Source organism: Mastigoproctus giganteus, chromosome 9 (assembly GCF_048544385.1).
Source record: "Mastigoproctus giganteus isolate SK-2022 chromosome 9, ASM4854438v1, whole genome shotgun sequence".
NCBI classification, from domain to species: Eukaryota; Metazoa; Arthropoda; class Arachnida; order Uropygi; family Thelyphonidae; genus Mastigoproctus; species Mastigoproctus giganteus.
In genome coordinates this window covers 44,488,652-44,509,914 of record NC_143583.1, presented here as the reverse complement: position 1 = coordinate 44,509,914, position 21,263 = coordinate 44,488,652, and the positions used below count along the sequence as shown (strand labels likewise).

Here is a 21,263-nt window from a genome sequence, read left to right as displayed (position 1 = left end):
CAATGCAAGATCTCTGCCCTGCTCTCTGAAATGCATAGTTGGCTTCAAAAGAATCAGCTGATACTAAACCCAGAAAAATCCAAATATATGGTGTTTAGGACGAAAAATAAACCATTAAATATTGATTTAGAAATAACATACAAAGGAAAACAACTGGAAAGGGTGAATGATACCAAGTTTCTAGGAATCTGGCTAGATGACAAGCTGAGTTGGGACAAACAAATGATCACCTTACGAAAGAAAACTTCGTCACTAGCAGAAATACTCGCCCGAGCCTCTGCCTGGGTACCTCCTTCCCTTCTCAGACTAGTATTGCTTTCCTTAATACAGCCTCACTTCACATATGCAATCATCTCATGGGGTACGACCAGTCAAGATAACCTTGCGAGAATCAATTCAATTGTCAATCGATGTGTTCGTTCAATTTTGGGCCTTCCCTGGAATGCATCGGTGACTTCGAGATATAAGGAAGCGAGACTCTTAAGCATCTACCAACTGATACAAAAAGCTGAGGCGGTTTTTGTCTACAATGCTTTGAAAAAACCGAACTTTTCTCCTCTCTTCAGATCCTTTTTTATAACAATAGAAGAAGAAGGAATAAGATATAATTTAAGAAATGAAGCGAACCTGAAGGTTCCGCTTTTCAGAAAAGCCATAGGTCAGAAAAATATAAAATACAGAGGCGCAAAAACCTGGAATAATCTTCCTGAAAACATCAAAAATGCCATTTCACTAAACAAGTTCAAGAAGCTCCTGACTGAACACATCACCAGGGATGTCTGATCTAAATCACCTTCCACTCAACTCCTGAACTTTCCACAATGCATACCAGTTTGGAAATTGTGTAAACAAGTTGAAGGAATAGCTGTCAAAAAGCTTGTAATACTCTACGCAATTATTTCATATTTTTTTCTTTCATACTGTAAAAGTACTCACAATGTAATTATAAGTACTGTTGTTAACCACGCGACATTTGTGGTTTGTTTACGAAGTCTCTGTAATGGAATGTAGAAACATGTCCGATTCATGATGTATTTGTTTTTATTGTTATCTTTTTCAAAGGGTACACCCCCTAAAAAGCCTCTGGCTTATCTGTTCTCCTTCCCTTCTTGCTGTTATCTCCCAACAATTGTAACACAAAATAGGGATAAATAAAATTATCAAAAATTATCATTATCAATGAATGATTACCTTCCTAATAACCTGGAGTTCCGAGTGTGGGTGTGTATACAGAGCGCCTACGTAGTGAGATGAGAATATCGAATCTGATATTGGTTTTTAATTATTGGATTCAGCATATATGCAAACGACTACACATGCAATTTATTCACAAACTTTGTACCAAATTTAAGACACATTCAAAAGTCAATAAACTTGCATCCAAGTAAAATAATACACGCATTCATATCACAAAACAGCTAAACCGCATTTTCAAGTCTTCAAAGCGAATCTTCGATTGTTACAAGATTGAAGACATTTATTTTCTTACATAATAACGTAACGTTGTTAAGGTGTTAACAAAGGACAGAAATGTATGACTAAGATATCACCTAAAGTGAATCCTACTGTCATCTTACCGCTTTGGATGAGCGTTACGATGAGCACCATAACTGTCATTTCTCCACCCACACTCTGTGCCCCGTTCCTGTTGAACCCCATTATAAACTTGTTTGAATTTCAACCACGAAACTCAGCCTTTCAATGTTAATTAAAGACGGTAATGAGAAACCAGTCTAGAATTTCTACGTTGTAAATTCGGTGTCCTGTTTGTCGGGGTGGAATAACAACTTATGATTGATCACCCTTTTGTTAGATCCCCCTCTCGTTGCCAGTGATTATTTACGCATAATTAAATAACAACGAATTACAACCACGTATAATGTTCGAGTATTTAGCCTACGGAAGTTGGAAATTAATGTCAGTTGCTGACTTCATTTTAGAGACTGGAATGTTTCTAGTTGTTGCTCTGTACATCATCAGTTGTCAGTGGGAGGCACACCAGTTGTGAAACGGTGTCAGCTTTGTTAGAGTGGCAGCAAAGAGCCAGAAATGTAAGAATTAGCGAGAAGTAACAACATATTTCATAAGCAGCGCTATTGATAAGATCACACTACAAAATTTATATTGCAACTGTATACGTCAACATATGTCAGACTCAGGTGCCATTGGTGTAAGAAGGGGAGAGCTTTCGTGGCAAATTAATCGGTCTTCTTGAATTCTTGGAGTTGTCCATCCAGACAACGGACAAAGCGATCTCATACTATATGCATTTCATAGACAAGATACACTGAAACCTCATGGCCTTAACTTCCTTACTACTAATTCTAAATAACCCACCCCGATTACCAAAGCATTTCTTCTTCCCATTAGAATAATTGCTTTATATTTTATATTTATATTTATTTATAGGTAAGGAACATTTATAACATTATGATGTACCTTACATGATTATTTCAAAGTAGTAAATGAAACTTTTCTTTACTTACTGTCATAATCCGTGTAGAGTGAGGGGGCAGCACTGGTTAATTCTCCCACAAAGAGAAACACACAGAGGACTGCTGCACACACCCGTATAACGTTGCTGGTCTGCATGCTGGCTGTAGAATGAGCTGAAAAGATGGACAGATATATTTAAATGAAAAGAGAGAATAGTATTTCAAAATTTATAGTTGCGCGAGCAATCACATTCCTGGCTTTTTCATTTCTCAACCCCACAACAGCAAGCCTAAATCATCCCGCTATTTATATACACGATTACTTTAAGGTGATAGTAGTGACCTGACTGCAAGATAGTAGATCATACGGATATACACTGTGCTGCCGCTCTATTATGTCACCCTTGCTGTGCACGTAAATGGTTTGTCCCACAATGTTGCAAATCACATGACCACAGTTGTGGATATAAATGCAGCAGAACAACCTTTCTAGTATCAGTTAAGCGTACAAACCGTAGCAATAATGGGGAAAAGGAGTGATCTAACGGACTTTGAACATGGCTTGGTAGTAGGCGCATGATGTGCTGGACAAAGCATCTCTGAAACGGCAGTTCTCCTGAACTTTTCACGCAACACAGTTTCATAGGTGTATCGAGGATGCAACGAACAGAAAACATCCTCTCAACGGCACTCCTCTGAAAGAAAATCGCTTGTTGATGAGAGAGGTCAGAGGAGGATGGCTAAAATTGTGCAAGCAAACAGACGGGCCACGATCTCGCATATCACGTCGCAATACAACCTTGGTGCGCAGAACAAAATATCGCAACGGACCACTAGTCGCACTTTGTCGCAAATGGGTTACAACAGCCGACGGCCACAGCGCGTACCTTTGTTATCAATGAAGAACTAGAGAGCACGCCTCCTGTGGGCACAGCAACACCAGCACTGCACTGTCGAGGATTGGAAAACAGTTGTTTAGTCTGATGAGTCGAAGTTCCTGGTGCATCATGTTGATGGAAGGCTCAGAATTGGTGAAAACAACGTGAATCCATGGACCCGTCATGTCTGACGACTACTGTGCAAGGTGGTGGAGGCAGTGTTATGCTGTTGGGAATGTTTTCTTAACACACATTGGGTCCATTGATACCCATAGATTCACGACTGAATGCCACATCGTACCTAAACATCGTTGCAGACCAAGTGCATCCTTTCACGTTGACAGGTTATCCTCAGTCAGATGGTTACTTCCAGCAGGATAATGCGCCGGTGCACAAATCCTGAATCACTATGGAATGGTTCCAGGAACATGGCAATGACTTTTCTTTGCTGCAGTGGCCCGCTTAGTCTGCGGATCTCAACCCTATTGAAATCTTTGGAATGAGCTGGAAAGGGCTGTTTGCTGCAGGTCTACACCTCCGTCGGATCTCAAGAAACTGCGTGACACGCTTATGTCTCCACGGTACTCCATTCCTGTACAACGTTTTCAGCATCTTGTTCAATCTATGCCTAGACGAATTCAGGCTGTTTTGAAGGCTAAAGGAGGCTCAACACCCTACTAGGTAGGTCTACCTAATAAAGTGGGAGCACAGTGTACAGACTAACATAAAATATTCTGCTAACCATTTTGTGGAAATTGGCAATGTGTTGCTGTTGGAATCAAGCGAAAAGATATTCTAGCAGTAGCGGAGTTCTGTGAGTTGGAAAACGAGAAAACTGTTGGGTGCCAAACTGTAGGACGCAAGGTTTGATCGATTTTATAAGCTCTGAACTTCCCACAACCACTATCTTGCACGCTACGCGGAAGTGCAAGACTAAAGAAAATAAATATCGAATATCTAAGCAGCTCAATGCATATTTTGAGAAAGAAGGCATGTTACAAAGAAAATCGCCAGTAATGCAGCAGAAAAGTCACTCAAGAGATTAATGAGTGTCCTAGATCCAGTGTTCGATAATCATGCTGTCTCTTGAATGACAGCATGATTACCGAGCATACGGCAATGCATAAAGTTATCATACACAAACTGCGCCTACCACCTCCAAGATCACAAATTACAGATCACAAATCACAAAATTAGTGATCAAAATCAGTAACTGCTGTAATCGTACCATGCTGTCAAAAACTGAAAGTTTAAGTTGAAGGAACATTGACTTTCCATCATGTCCTATAGTCCAACATGTGATAATCTGGTTTGAAGAGAATAATGGTTACCACATGAATTACGATTGGTTCTCTGAGCACCGATGGTAATTCCATTGAGCACCCGTGAGACAAATTAGAGAGACATGTAAAAACTCAAGCGTAGAGGCTGAATTCATAAGCTGTGTTAAAAGATGTGTAAATCATGACGCGATGTATGCTCACCACTGCTATCACCTACTTCCCGCAGAACATGGAACAGCACCTTCTCAACTCGGAACATGAATACAAAGCCCTTACCATCTTTGCACAGAAACTCTTCGCTAGAAGGAGAGCACTTATAGTAGCAGACTACCATGCACAGCACCCTTAAGTTGATGATGAATCACGAAACTAGGACTGGGGAAAAGTAGAATACACAAGAAAACCATACCAAAATAGCCTACAACCACGAACATGACCATCATCTAGCCTTGTTCACGAGGGAACTGACAACCAGGAAGACCTACGTCTGAACCAGACAAATTGATACAGGACTTGACATGAACTGGATACAAATTATTCTCACTGGACCACTAGCTGGATGGCTAAACCAAATGGCCAACGCACGAACTAAGAAAATGATATCATAGGACCCAAGGCAGCATCCTCATATCATGCACACTGGGCGACCTGAACAGGTTACATGACCAACCAGAGGACGAGAGTTGCTTCATGTATGACCTTACGACTGGATCTGACTCCTACATTGAACATGTTCACCAACGAAGATTCGGTTCAGATCGCTTGGACTCTTCACATGCTCTCTATTGCCAATGCCTGATGGCGATCTGTACCGGGCTCCCTTGCCTGGTACCTTTACTCCCTTTCCCCTGGCGGGGAGGAGGAGACAGTCTTGTCTCCTGTCCTCCCCTACCAACCCTTATTCTTCTCCTGGTGGGGCATCGGCCTGCCTCACTGAACTTCCTGGGGTCGCTTACTCTATCGTCCCCATATTTCTGTCTTGCTCTCCCCCTACTCTGCCTAAGACGCCAGCGTAAACCCCACACAAACTGCAAAAAACTTAATTAACCTCAATTCGCTTTTATAATTCCAGCGCTCATCCTCACCAAGTTTTTTTTTTTTTTAAACCCTAGTCACTGAAATCACAGGAAACTGTGTACCTGGTCTGCCTCCACGAGGCCAAGTGTGGGTAATGTTTGGCCTCAGTAGGGGGTAGACAGTGCTGACAGTGCACCATGGTGTGATACGGGACTGTTGACATTGGCTCATGTCAGTGCGAGATAAAAAAATAGATCTCAAGTGACTGGTGACATTGTATCTTGGCACGATGTGGGATTATTATTGCTGTGACATTGGCCTCCGGGCATGTTGGATTGCTATTTGTCAAACGCTCATGATTGTAAAATAGGGCATTAAAAGGGCAGAGTGCCGACTACAGACCCACAACCCCCGGATGTTGTTATTGTTGTTTTGGTTTGTAGGAGCATTAGCAACTAAGGCCATATTGTCCGGGATATGCGGTGGTCATTCCCTGACCTTTCCTCGTCTTCCGTATTTGGTGGTGACGGGCTCGAACCCCGGTCTAATCAAGAAGCATGTGATACGCAGTACTGCTCCTTCCCATCTGGCTACGGAGGCGCAACCCCCGGGTAGTCGCTGCCATACACCACCCACAGATAATGACAGCGTTTGGTCTTCTTACTGTGTGGTTTGGGATTGCTGACATTGGCCTCCTGGGGACTGGAGTGGGAATTCGGCTTGCACACCTCTTTTATTTATTTATTTATTTTTTTTTTTTTTTTGGGCCCTCTCTGTGAAGCCCAGGCCACCCCGGGATTCGTCCCACCAGAGTACTTATTTCTCTCTACTTCCTGCCCCGGTTCCACAAAGGCCAAAAAATAACAATACAACTCATCACTAACACTATACAAACACACACGCACACACACTAACTGACACTCTCCGGCCTTTACAGAGTTTGTATACGACACAGGGTTCGCTTCTTGGAGTTGGAGGGGTGGGTTCCCCGGTGTCGCTTGTTATGTAGCCCTAAACACCTAGTCCATGTGGGCAATGGTATTTCCATTCCTATTTTATACTGAGTGGTTAGTGGGCCATGTGCATCGCTGCTGTGTTATGAGAAGATACACACGACATGCAGTGTTATGAGAAGAAAGGTCACGACGTGTGACCTTTGGCTGATTTGACCGTTTTTTTGAGACAGCCACGGTAGATTCGTGACATCACAGAACGGCAACACAAGGTGTCAAGGAGTGGTAAGCATCGTGTGCAGTTAAATGAGTGGTCGTTATAGATAGAAAGGCATAGAAACTTGTTACGAATATGTCAAAGGAAATCAGTTGTCAAATACTTTTCAGGAGAAAAGTATGCGTTGAAAAGAAACAGTTAATGGACAGAAATATTCATAAAAATCTTTTGTCACTTTAAGACAAATGGGAAAGTGATTCACACAGATTATCGTTTAACATAACGCGAATATATTTAGATCGCTAAAGTGCAGTTTTGATAAGACAGAAATGGAAAAACGATCATAAGGCTTAAAATTTCACTATTGCGATTGCATAAGATACTATGTAAATTCCATGAGGGTTTAGTTCATCCGGAAAGAGAGATACGGAAAAAAATGTTATTTTGAAGGCTTTTTGATGCATTGAATTGATTACTTCAAGAATCCTCCATTTATATAGCTTATTATATAAATATAGATCACTGAAATCGGTTTGTGAACATACTATTGTACAGACATGATACAAGATAAATTCTTTCTATTTTTACCCGTTGAAATTCTGCATATGTGGCACTCTCTAACCTCTTAAAACAGACACAACACAGATATTATTATATCTAAAAATAAATACGTATACTAATGATCACAACGATTTAAAAATAAATGTAGGATTTCTGTTTGGCATTGAAATCATTGTTTACGTTTCAGCTATAACATTATTTGACATTACAATCAACTCAAGTGAGCCAATTCTAAGCATCTAAGCTTAATACCATTCCCTTTAATCATCCAAATCGGTTGGGTGTTTAATCCTACTTGACACTGAAAACCTTTCTTTGGGTGAACAAAGAAGGATAATTATTGATTTTTAGAAGTAGCTGTTCACGTTTAAATGCGACGAAATATGGGTATAGATCACGCTGTTAAGAAGACAATTAAGATGGAGTTGGGGAAGAGTTATTAGACAGGGCACAGTTGATTAAACAGCGCATTGCCCTTTATTAAGTAACACTTATTACACTAATAACTCCATTGACCAACTCTATAGATTAAGATACCGCTCTATACATTTAGATTAAACAGTTGATGAAAGCTGGCATTTAGTCTTCGTGCCACTAGGGATTAACGTGAAAAGAATGGGAGGATTACGCAAGCAGATATTCATATTTTTGGATACGTTGTAAAGCATACTGAATTCAACCAAAGTGTGGGAAACATATTCTGAAAGTGAGTAATAGATCAATATTTTGGATTCAAACCGCTGCAACAGATCTTTGAAGATATAGGATCTGCCGATTAGTAATGGACTATTGCAATGTCTACTGTTTTTTAATGGTTAAGCCTTAAAAATAAAAGTCAGCAAAAAATTAATCCGTAAACATAATATAGAGTTCGCAATGTTTAATAGTTTACACCACTAGTATTCACCTTACATATCGCCCTCATGGGTAGCACGGTTGCAATAATCACCGTCCTCCCCACACCTGGTGGAAAACAACTGAGTTCGAATCCCGTCAATGATGCGAGCAGTTTTTATGGGCTTTTTTCACAACGTTCCATAGTTAGTAGGTCTCAGGAGAGGGAAACACGATTTTTCCTCCCGGAAACGGGTTTTTTCGTTCGGCAAACCCAACAGAAAGTCGACCACAGAACATACAAAATTTCCAGACATAATATATATGGTGCAATATGATCTAAGTCGCTGATACGCCAAAAACAACAACCTTACATATTAACTGGCTAATCATATAACATATCCTTCGCTGGTCACAGATCCAATTAAGTTCCAAACTCCAAGTTATCCTATAGTTAAGCTTATCTGTCTGAGATGACACGCATTCGCTTGTCAAAAGAGGATTTTCGAAGATTGTGCTAACGGGAAGAATTTTGATGTGTGATCTCTTCTCGGTGTAGACAATTACAAGATGATCATCGTCTAACAAAGAATTGTCATGTATGACTATTAAATTTTATGTAAATATCGCGCGGATCTTTTTGTTGACGTGATGAGTCTTTAGATGAGCGAGTGTGGTGGCTTATTTTTCTGACGATAGAAACCTCTTGTTTCCCATTACGGGCTTTGTTTATTTGCACATTATTATGTGGTAATGTCTGCCTTCTTCAATAATCCAAGCGAAAATGACGTACAGTAATTTCTAATAAAATTTAAGCACCGGCAGATGGCGTTGATCGTATTACGAGCATTGGTTAGCGATATAAATGATAAATATTAAAGAAAACATTATTAGATGTGGATGGTAATTTATAGGCATCTCTATATTTCTAGATTAAATAACACTCTTATACTAGGTAGAAGAATAAAATCTGTAGTTTATCAGAGTTTATGAAAGATAAGTTTTTCAAAAGAGTTCTGCCAATTATGACATTGCAATCCCTTTTGATCGCTTTCATTTCAGCTTCAGTCAATTTTATTTATTTATTTTTTTCTGGAATGTTAGATTTCTTATTTAAACTTAAAGGCCGTTACAAGTAGGATTAATGTTATTATGTATTCTTTACCCTGTTTATTCTTAATTCATCTCACGCAGAAAATGAAGGTAATACTTATAAGAAGGAAGCCAGGCAGAATAACTCCTTTGAATGGGGTGAATGAAGGAAGTTGGGAAATTCCGAAAGATAGGGGAGGGAAGGAAGGAAGGACGAAAAGGGTACCACGAGCTGGAATGCTTCTGTAGGATTAAGCTGCGTAACAAGAAGAAGCATATTAATTATCTTTAATGGTCTAAAAGTCACGCGGAGGATTACATTATTTGAGTTGAGTTGTGCGACACGTCAAGTATTTTTTATAAATAACAAGTTCTTGCTGTGGTGGAAGGCGTTGGACTAAGCAGTATTATCCAGAGATTAATCATTGCTGTACATTGGCGGCTCTTGATATTGATGCCTGGTTAACATGTAATGCAACTGAAGCACCATACTAGATGGAAATGTGAGAAAATTGATGGCTGTGTTTGAGCCGTTTACTACACTAATATCCTCAGCAACACAATGAAATATCAGCTGCTGACCTTTATAATACGACTTTGTCTCTGGCAGTACATTGTCAGGAATTTTCAATGCTCTTATATGATTTAAATTAAATAATATCGAGCCGAGGATTAAACTCGAAGACATATGTATAGTTCAAGTTGCCAGAATGTTATTATGAAAAAATACTATATAATGAAACTAGTAATACACGTTATACTGTAATACTTTTAACCATATACAGAATACAACTATACCATACAGATTTAACAGAATCATTAAATACTATCTGTTATCTTTCTTTTATATGGTACTTCGGTAAAACAGAAAATTTAATAAAGGACTTCTTAATAATAGAAATATTCAATTGGTGATGGATCCAAGTTTTGATCATTAACTTACAGCTACGGTGTTTTTCTAAATAGGAGGTGAAAATTCCTTTAAAAATGTTTTGACCGAAGGTTCACACATTATAATTCACGCATTTTGCGTGACAACAACGTGATCAGTTGTCATTGTAACTTGTCGACATTTTAAAATGTCAGCGTTATGACTTCTTCAGTGTTTTCAACCAAACGGATTTTTGAAAAGCTGGCGTTTTTCAAAAATCTGAGCTTTTAACCCGTCTGCATTGTCAATATTGGCGTTTTTATTATGGATAATTTTAACTAAACCATTGCCAAATTGCTTATAACTCATTTATTACGATCCACTGCCACGATACAATATTAATCAGCTAACCACGCAACTTCTCCACTAGAGGGAAATTCAATTACGTAATTAAAATTAACGGATTTAATTGTAGTTAATATTATAAAGTGGATTACTCGTCAAGATCTTTCGAATTATATATGATATATCTACGTAGTTGCAAAACTCGAGGGAAAAATCGTAGACAACTCTACACTGAGTGGCCATTTTATAAGGTACAACTACCGAATAGTGAGTAGGCTCTCCTTTTCCTCTATGACTAGCCTTCATCCGTCGTTGCAATGGTTTAAAGAGATGGCGAAAGTGTGCCACAGGGATGCTGGTCAATTAAGTCAATTGTTGCAAAAATGGATGGTTGCGTATCTCTACTCTGAGGAGCTCGTTCCATGTCATCCCACAGGTGCTCAATTTGATTGAGATCTATTGACTGTTGATTGAGATCAATTGACAGTTGCTTCCGTAGCCGAGTGGTCAGGAGCGGGAGTGCCGTAGCACACGCTCTTTGAGTAGACCGGGGGTTCAAGCTCCTGACTGCTAAATACGGTCGATCTGCCAACCCGCACTGGACCAGCGTGGTAGATTATGGTCCGTGTCCCTCAGCAAGAATTGTTGAGGAGGCTTCCATCCTGCAGCGGATTGATAATGGCTGCAGTTTTTTTTTTTTTTTTGCTCCAGAAAAACAGAAACCAACTATTTCATGAAAGGTAGATGTGACTAATAAAGGGGCCACCCAGTATATATTCAAGAATAGTTTTGATAACGTATAACAGATTGTGACTCTTAAACCTTTTACAAGATATTAGAAAAATTTTTAAAATTATAACTGAATAATTTTCTACCGATGGAACGCAATCAGTTTGTGTACGTCTTTTTTTATTATAGAAGCCACAGTTAATCAAAATGGTAAATTAATACAATGGAAACTAATATGGAGCAAACTGAACAAGAACATTTGATAAAGGGAACTGGAAACATTCTTGAAACCAGTAAAAGCAAGAAAAGGCATAAAAACAAGGGTTCTAAGATTAGTAATCTATCCGTAAGACACTTGAATGGTGTTAGCTGTCAAGCGAACAAATGGAGGAGAATTTCTATGTGGACACGGCCTTCAAATGGTAGCGCTAATCTTTCTTTACAGAATGACGAAATGTTCTCCGTTAATGGATGAGCCGAGGCATCCGAGATGGCTTGGCTGCCGGATTTACTTCCTGCCTGTTGTTATCATTAGCCGATACGCACAATTAAATCAATGGACTTCCTTGTAGCATTCTCTTCGCTTGATCTCGAATTCTCCGAAATTCTGCACCAAATTTCCTCTCTTTAAAAGAGCAGAATTCCGTCAGTGACCTTGAACAGTCATTTGCTCTTCTCACAGTCGCAGGAAGTTGGTCTGACGTTCAGGAAAATATTTAGCTTTTGTTAAAAACGTTTTAACATTCCAGCATCATTAGCGCCTGTTTATTGAATTCTCAGAACTATTTGCGATTATTAGTCCGAAAAATAGTACTTTACCAAAAAGTGTTTCTTCGGCCGTTGCCATAGTAATAAAGTTATTACGAAGTTCATTCATTTCCGGGAGACAGGATAGTGCCATTATTAACAAAGGTGTTGCCAAAGAAACTAAGAGATGCGAGTGAGAAAGTTTTGTCTCCAAAACTCTGCGATCGTGTGACATTCGTTGCCATAGTAACATGAGATCGGTAGTTGTCTACTGCGACTTATCACATAGTTGTTACCTTACAAAGTACACAACATTGGGTTGCGTGGTCAATTATTGCAACTGTTGTTGTGGTCGTTACCATGGCAGCAAAGTCAACAATTTTCGGGTTTGTAATAAATTTATCTGCATCTATGCCAAGGGCGTATTTTCAAGGGAACCGGTACGTTGCTTTCTTAAAATGAGAATTTTTAAGATTCTGCGTTTCTTTGTCAGCCAACACGTGACATTTTTACAGATTGGTTGTAGGCGTTTTGATTTCTGTGACCTGAAAATGGACTGCCGAGTTTATTTAGAGCACAAAGAAGAATTCTGACTCCAAATAAAAGGAGGAACTTATAACAGACGCTTCTCTTGCTGTCTTAACTCGGCATTGCGGTGTGCGAGTTGTTGTAGGATGAGAAGAAAATTCTTGGCAGCGATTGTAAATAGGAGACGTTCCGAGTTTTTATCTCTTTCTTTCACGGAAGGGTGCGTTTGATGGAAACGCATTTGCCATGATCGTCGCGAGTGCTTATGACGAAGATCAACGTAATTCCACATTGATGGACTAATGCAGTTGCCCGGTACACATACTTCAGCAAATTTTACGTCTCTGTGTGTGTGTAACTGGCTACGTTAGCTACGGACGTTTGAGACCAAAAAATATCCCAAACCAACTGAAGTGCAACTTTATCAAACGTCATCAAAAGAACAGAAGAAGCGCCGATAAATCAAAACTCCTTTATTTGTTCTTCTCGACCAATTTGATGCAGAGTTTCTGACAATACGCTGTGCGGTTTGGTTTCCTATAATATCCTTCAACTACTGACTACAGGAAAGCTTGAGCACTTTCTGTAATACACCGTAATGTACAAAACATACTATGTGAAAGAGATGTTTATTAACTAATAGTACTATTACTTAACTAATTTCAGTACAAGCGAAATAAGTTTTACCTAATTTCCGTTGAATAGCAACTTTAATATCAAAAATAACCTTCAAATTTCCAAATTTCTTCAAAGTATTGAATGATCTTTCTGTGATCGTTACTGTTTACTCTATCAAGGGAGTTAAATTACAATGGATGTTTGGAGACAGACTCCAAATCTTTATTTCTTCAGCTACCGTAATTTCAGAAAGGAACATTAGTAACCAGATACACACTGATCAATGAGTAGTGGATAGTGCACGAAATCCCCCTCATATTTGAATTAAGATAAAATCCCAAGACAGTAATGATTTCACTTTCCGTTACTGTATTACTGGAGGAAAAACAAATTAAATTTTTCAGAGTAATGTACAGTCTTAATTTTACCGAAAGTTCAGCAAACATGAATGTCACAGAGGAGTATTTTATGTGATCAAAATACACTCGCTATCCAAAAAATTAGAAAACATTTGCAATTGAGTCAACAGACAAACGTGCGGCATGTAATTGTATGGTAAGTGTACTTAAATGGTTCCACCGACGCCAAGATTGGACAGTTGAACAGTTGAAAGAGATCATGTGGTCTAACGAGTTTCGACTTAAACTTTATTGTACCAATGGCAGGGTAAAAGTGTGGCATGAACCTCATGATGCCATACATCTAGACTGTTTCGTGTCCACCACTCAATTTTATTCGGATTGTGATGAATTCTTTCAACGACAAAGCGACTCTCCACCGTGAAAATGTAGGATTGTTCGACGATCCAAATCTAGATTCCAGATCTGGGTTCAATTGAGAATGTCTGGGATAGGTTGTAAAAGGTAGTTCGAAATCGCAGTTCTCTACCGACTACAATATAGACTTCTCACAAATATCCTTATGGAAGATGTTCCAATCTGAATCCGGACTTCCATGTACCTACAGGTACAGTGGATTGCATGCCACAACGTATATGGGTATTTCGGGAAAGAGGTAGCGCCGCGAGATATTGAATAATAAATGTTTCTAAATTTTTGGCTAGTGGATGTACTTGTATATCGCATTTAGAAATGAATTTGTGTAAGTTAAAGACAAAATATATCTATTTTAATGTTTGCCAAGAAACTGAGGTTTAACCGCAGTTTCCTCTCTTGAAAATATCATCTTGGTAAGACATCGCAGAGAAGGATGAGTTTTCTATTGTTAAAGTTTTTCTTCAAAACTTAAGGACTTATAGGGTTCAGACAAACAGAAAACTTGAATAAGATTTCCACTGAGGACAGGATTCTAATCTCATAGGATTTTAAATGCAATGTCTTCGCTCACTGCGCGCATTTAAAATGTTCCCAATAGATATGGATAAAGACGTGATGTAAAAAAAAAATTAAATTTCTGTATTTTGTTGCTCAAAACTCAAGAAAGTAGAACTTCCAAAAACTACTAGCTCCATCTTAGCCATCGCAGCTAATAGGAAAAAAACTGAGGCCTTCCCTTTATCGATTTATTATTTAAATTTCCCTCTTGCACTGTTCATTTACTGATAAGACATGTGAGCCTGGACCTCTCAATGATGATGACGGATATTGATTTTAAATTACGCCTTCGTAGAGACCGAAGAAACCTAAAAAATTCTTAAAAATAAAACGCTGTCTTACATGGTTAAGGAAGGCGACCAGTCGTTTATCGAACGAGGAACAGCTTGAAGACCGGATCTATCACTTTGCAGAATGTAATTAAAATACTGAAAGACGTGACCTTTGTAGAGTCTAATGATTGTAATGACAGCTTACTTTTGAAGTGCCTCATGTTGCAGGTTTAATCGCGAACGCGTGTACAGTATAGGAGTACAATAAGACAACGTCATACATAAGTAGGTTATGAGGCAGCTGGTCCTTAGCATAATCACCACGGCATTGAAAGGACTTAAATTTTTAATACGCATTCTACTTTATTTTAAACGTAATTTTTGATAAATTTAAATAGCAGTGGAACAAAAAAAATATTACCCAAATAAATACATTAGAACATTGCCATTTTCTGCATTTAATGTGTTATTAATTGATATTATATTTTATGTATTAATATGAAGCGAATTAGTATCTATAAAGATGACCATCTGCCTTATTGCGTTTTATATTTTGCATTTCAAAGCAGACTTAAATTTTCGTTTTATACTGAGCATGCGCATCCAGTTATTATGACAAGTTTCTGGAAGATTCGTAATTAATAAACGAGTTAATTAAACTTGTAAAAATTAATTTTACACTTATACACAATTAATGTTTTATTAATTATTGGTATATATGTGTAATTATAAATAAATAAATAATATTTTACAACACAAAAGGCAAAAATTATCCACTACAGCCTACACCAAGAGTAGTTCAATGTACAATTAATGAGATAACAGTAAAGAAATTAATTACATATTAATTATAATATCATTATGATAATGGGAAGTTCGATGTAATATAAAATAGGTTAGCAATTTCTAAAGTGAAAAGGTAAATTATAGTTAAAGTACAAATTGTGCGATATTTAAATTAAAATTACATATCATTAGAAAAATATACACAGAAATTAAGAACTCTTTATTGCATTAATTCCAGTCGACACCATAATGTGCAATTATACTTCTTGGTTGTTGGGTTTTAGGAGCATTAGCGACTAAGGCCATTTTTGCTCCATGTATATAATTGCGTGTGTTCTGTGGTCGATTTTCTGTTTGCTGGACTAAAAACCCGAGTTTCCCCGAGAAAAAACCATCCTACCCTCGACTGAGACCGACTAACTCAGCCATGTTGCGACAAAGGACCATAAAATTCCTCACATCATCGAGAGGACTCGAAATGAAGTCTTTTTCTCGCGGTGTGGGGAGGACGGTGATTCTACCAACTATGCTACCCACCAGCGCATGCTTCTGGGAAGAAGGTAGCCAGTTGCACACACCAAACCATAGCCTAGATTTTTCATATGAAATGCAAACCAAATGCTGCGCTCATTATTGGTCACGATTATTTTTTCACATTACATCTGCCACCAGATCCCAATTAGACATTGCATCAACTGGACGGGAGAAGCACGGAGCACTCAGTTTGGCGGACAACAGCTTCTCAATCTGCGTGGTACCTACAGGCACTGTATTTTGATGAGCATTGTTTCAACAAGGATTGAATATCATCATTAGGATCGGAAGGCAACGCACAGAAACAACAAGTGTTCGCGAATGCTACGAGTAGTTTATATGGGGATTGGGTTGCACATTTATCTATATCAATCAAAGGTTATGCAGGAGTGCGTCGAATACCAAGATCCCAGAAATTTGAGGATGGAATGATTCCAGTTAGCGGCTTGGTAGAGGTTATGAGCCTTCTGGGCTGCTGACGCCCAAAATTGCTGCTACATAGAGCACAGCAGGATACATCACAGTCTGGATAAATTTCTTGGTTATTTATTTACAGAAAGTTTTGTTTATGTATATTGGAGGTATTCATAAACTCGGAAATGTGTATTTTATCTATGCATAGTGTTTGTGTTTCTGGGCCGATTTTCACGCTCTGGCTAAAAACCTCGAAAAACTCACGAAGAAAACCAAACGCTTTAAGCCAAACTCTTTCGGAGTTTCTCTAGTCGGAGATTAGAGGAATTCCAAAAGACCTCTTCAATCGGCGCATTTGGGTTCGAATCCGTGTTTTAACGATATCCTCATAAAATTTTTCCAAGGACGAAAAACATGAATGTCACTTGGCAACTGTACTTAGGGTTGCCTTCCTTTGCGTCGCTTTAAGCAAGCCCAAAGGCCTGAATCGGACTGCCAGCCTTTGGGCGTGCACTACCATGAAAAGAATTACTCCTTTTATCAATTGTTTGATGCCATAAAACGTTCCTTGTAGAAATTTTGGATGTTTTTCGCTCTTGAAGAAGAACGTGAGAAAAATACTTCATTACCTCAAGCGGTACTCAAAATTACTTTCTTCTTTAATTCCGTTCCTTAATAGTGAACAGAACTCCTTGATATTTCTTATAAAGTACTAATTGGATCAATCGTTAATTGCTCGCTCTTTCATTCGCCGCTTTATGCATTAGAGGGAACCTGTTTGAAAGTTCCACTGGGAGTAACTTAGAACTGCCTACACAGACTGAGTAGTAGAGTTTCTGTGTCATTGAATGCCTTTCCGATGACAGACTTCTTTTAGCATTTTTCCCCAGAAGGAAGATCAAAGCTGGTTGCGATTTCCTTCCAGTGACTGGTTATCTTTTAATTTGAATAAGCGATCACCAAAAGGCGTCTCTGACGTTGATATGTTTCTTTAGTGGTTTGTTAATTACTTCAGATCCGATCACCATCAGTACACCAGTGCGACTGGTGTTAACGTGTGTTTAATTGGATTTGGTAGCAAAAAGAGAACGTGAAAACTCGTTATTGAAGTTCTGTAGTGGTCAACTTGTTTATATTAAGCGGTTGAGGAGGATCTTTTAAAAATTTATGGTTGGTTTGCAATACAACCAGCATTTGGAAATACTCTTGGTTCATGTCGAATATTTTTTCTTGATATGTCTTTTCACTGTCTGAATTACTTTTCAAGAGAAATTTCTTGTGATTAACAGGGTTTTATAAGCAAATGTGTTGCAAAAAGAAATATTTTTGTAAAGACATTGGGTGTAAGAAAACTATTAGGTGACTGGGATCGAAAGAAACGAGTCAAGACTGTTCTACGACCTGAGTTAATAAAAAAGGCGAATTTATTTTTTAAGGTTTTAACTCTCCGTTTTATGTACTGGTGAATAAAAAGTTAAAGAGCAGTCAACTTTGCTCACGTGAAGAGACTTACTTATATATATTACCTGGGCAGTTTATTAGTATCATGGGGGTTTGGAAAAATATGTAATTTTTTTTCAAATGTTTTTGAAGAAATTTACAGAAATATGTAACAGAAAGAGGTCACATGGCGAAGGATAGATGCAGAAAAGTGCTGTAGAAGTATGTGATCCAACTAGTACCCAAATCAGTTCGCCATCAATGGGGAAGGCACAACACTTATTGGGTGTTCAAAGAATAGCGGCATTCAGGCATTTAAGAGTAATTTTTCACGAGTGCGATGAGAAACATTTCTCAGAAAACATCTGTGAATAGACACAACTGCGGCCGAAAATGTAATGTGAAGAAGCGAGGTGCAAAACTACATATCGAACCAGGGAATAGTTAACCTCAGATTCTTTGTAGGATTCTTCCCACACCACGGAAGAACCCCATAAAGAATGCATTAAGGGAGAGGAGAGCTTCACGGAATCCATTGATATCGAACACCATCTAAATAATATGGCAGCAGAAAATATGTTGGTTCTAAGAACCAAAAGGATGATGCAGGTGTCTCCGAGACAAATCACTGCGAGAGTCCCGATTTATGCTTTCCAGCAATGATGGAAGAGTGCACATGTGGAGAAAACCATAGGAAGGACTGGGATCACCTTGTATGCATCGACGTCATATTAGGGTGACCTTGACAATTACATTTACACGTATGTATGATGCCAGTAAATTGCATGTCTTGTCTGGTCGGTTTGCCTGTTTTTCTTAATGAAAAACCCGAATTTCTGAGGTGGAAACTTTCCTATTCCCATCCAGTACGAGTAAGAAAACCAATAAAAGTTCCTCGGCCCTCCTGATTAGCACAGTTTGTAGAATCGCTGTCCTCCCTACCATTGGGTGAAAAAGACGTAAATGGAATCCTGTTGATGACGTGAAGCATTTTTATGGACCTTTTTCAGAACGCGGTTGAGTTAATCGATCTTAGGCGAATGTAGCATGGTTTTTTTTCTCTCGGAAACTGGTTTTTTTGTCCAGAAAACAGTAAATCGACCACAGAACACACGCAATTTGCAGACATATTATATACGGCGCAATATGATCTAAGTCGCTGATGAGCCTGAAGTCTACAACACACAAATAACAAAAGTTCTTCGCGTCGTGGACGGGTTGTACGTATGACAGTATATAGGAGGAGATATTGTGGTTTGTGGTATAGGATATGTTTTTGTCATATCATTAGTCCCCTAATCCCTCTGGAGCGTATCGTGAACGCTAGAGCATTTACAAATATCGTTGTGGATAAGATCACGTACACCCGACCATGTTATATGTTTATCCCTTTGGATAGGGGTCTTCTCAAGGTGTCAGTGCAATCACTCACTGAGCCAAATATGTGAAAGAGTAGGCTCGAAGAATACGAGGAAGACTTCACGCTTTCTTGGTCAGCCGAAGTTCTGGTTCGCTGTCCTATTGAGCAACTATGAGGAGAACTGGAAAGGCGTGTTCGTAATCACAATGATCTGCCCACTTCACTCCAAGAACAGAGGACAGCTTTGTGTCATGAATGGTCCAATATTACTCGTGCCACTTTCGACATCGTGTCACGTCACGTCTGAACAATGATTCCATCCAACACGCTATTACTTCATGGTCCTAATAAAGTAGCTGAGAGTGTATTACCGTCAATCATTTATTTTAACATTCACAACCAGTTAGTTCGTGGAATCAGAGAAAGGTAGATCACACGTTTACCTTTCTCTGGCTCCAGAGATAGGTGCACGCGCCTGTGAGAATAATGAATAAACATCAACTTCTGCGTTCGTCTGAAAAGGACCTTCCCTGAAATGTTCTACATGATGAGGAGAGAGAGAGAGGAGTCCGTGTCGGATTTGAGACAGACTCCTCTCCGTGTCCGTGTCTCGGATTCCGGTCTACGAATAGTTCTGGCGCTTTAAGGAGCGATTCGTTGAAGCACGGCTCATATGAGGGAAGCTTGGGACACTCTTTTAAATGTTATTTAATGAAATTACAAAACTGTTTAATAAAATTCGTAGCATTCACACATGCGCCGTATAAAACAAATCACTCTGACAGAGTCCTCCCCCACATGCTTACATTTCCGGATAATCACAAAATGATCGAGCCCGCATACTAGATCCAGCCGTTTTCTGAGTACATGTGCAAAGCGGATACACGTAGTCAATAATTTACGAGTATCCTTGCTATTCGGGGAATAGTTTATTCGAATGTGTTCTTGGAATAATCTGTTTTGAAGCTATGCGGCTAAAGTTTATATTTTCATTGTCATTCACTGCAGCAAAATTTCATAAAATAAAATTAAAATTCTTTAAGCAGTTTTTAATCTTAAAGACTATAAACATGTGCATGAGCGTTATCACGATCCAATTTTAAAGCTGAAAAAAATGATCAGATAATTGTTTGTAAGCGTTATTTTTTGTTATTTTTCTGTTTTCATCAATGTTTTTTATTCTACAAGAAAGAGCAGCTAGCAGCAATGGATTTACCGTGAACCTTGCAGTAACTATTATTAAACGAAAGTGAAAATCAGCTTAAAAAGACTCAGTTACAGCATTTATACTCCTTCCTGGACTCATTTTCATTTCTTAATCATGAATTCTCTTCGTGCGATAAAAGTAGGCATAATACAACGACGCGAAGGCGAGAAAAAATGAACGTTAACTGCTACCTCCACTTTCTTTAAAAATTATTGCCACTTCTTTTCAAATCAATCAGTTTTTGCATTTTCACATCATTTAATGTTCCAAACGAAAAGATTGTAAAAACGTTTGGTAGTACCGTCGATGGGTTGAAGCAAAAACGAACTTTTTGAGATTAGACTTACCTTTATGTAGGGTGTAATTTTCGGAAAAATTTCAGGGAAGAAGGTTGATCCAGAGTACAGAAGTAGAGGAAATAAAGGAAGAAAAAGAAAAGTTACTTTAATGAGGAGTCTGAAGTGTAATTGTGAAGATGTTGGTTGGTTGATTGATGAATGTGTTTAGACTGGTTTAAAGGTGGCATTACACTTGCCAATTCTAGGAGGGTACCCCTGGAAATATCTGAAGAAAAGGCACGCGCAGAACCAAACGTGTGTATGAAAGACGAATGGAGAGGATTTGCAAGGGTCTGATCGTTAATTGAACCGATTGCGCTTTAAATAGAAGCAGTACAAGTTTTTGGAGTCTACAGAAAACCTACGCACATGTGCGTAGGTTTCCTCCAAAACACCTAATCGAAGACACTTTCAAATGTCTGAAGCAAGGGCTTGAGTTTCGCTTAACTTTTTTTTTATTGAACTTGTCG

At 38.7% G+C, this 21,263-nt stretch overlaps 1 protein-coding gene across 1 annotated transcript in view; it reads right to left on the bottom strand.

The window, feature by feature from the left end:
* LOC150080193 (uncharacterized) overlaps window positions 1-21,263 on the bottom strand; it is a 52,512-nt gene that overhangs the window by 13,842 nt on the left and 17,407 nt on the right. The window contains exon 2 of the mRNA XM_090381325.1: window positions 2,487-2,609. Coding sequence (XP_090237451.1) covers window positions 2,487-2,592 — 106 coding nt within the window. The 5' untranslated portion in view covers window positions 2,593-2,609. The remainder of the gene's footprint in view (window positions 1-2,486; window positions 2,610-21,263) is intronic.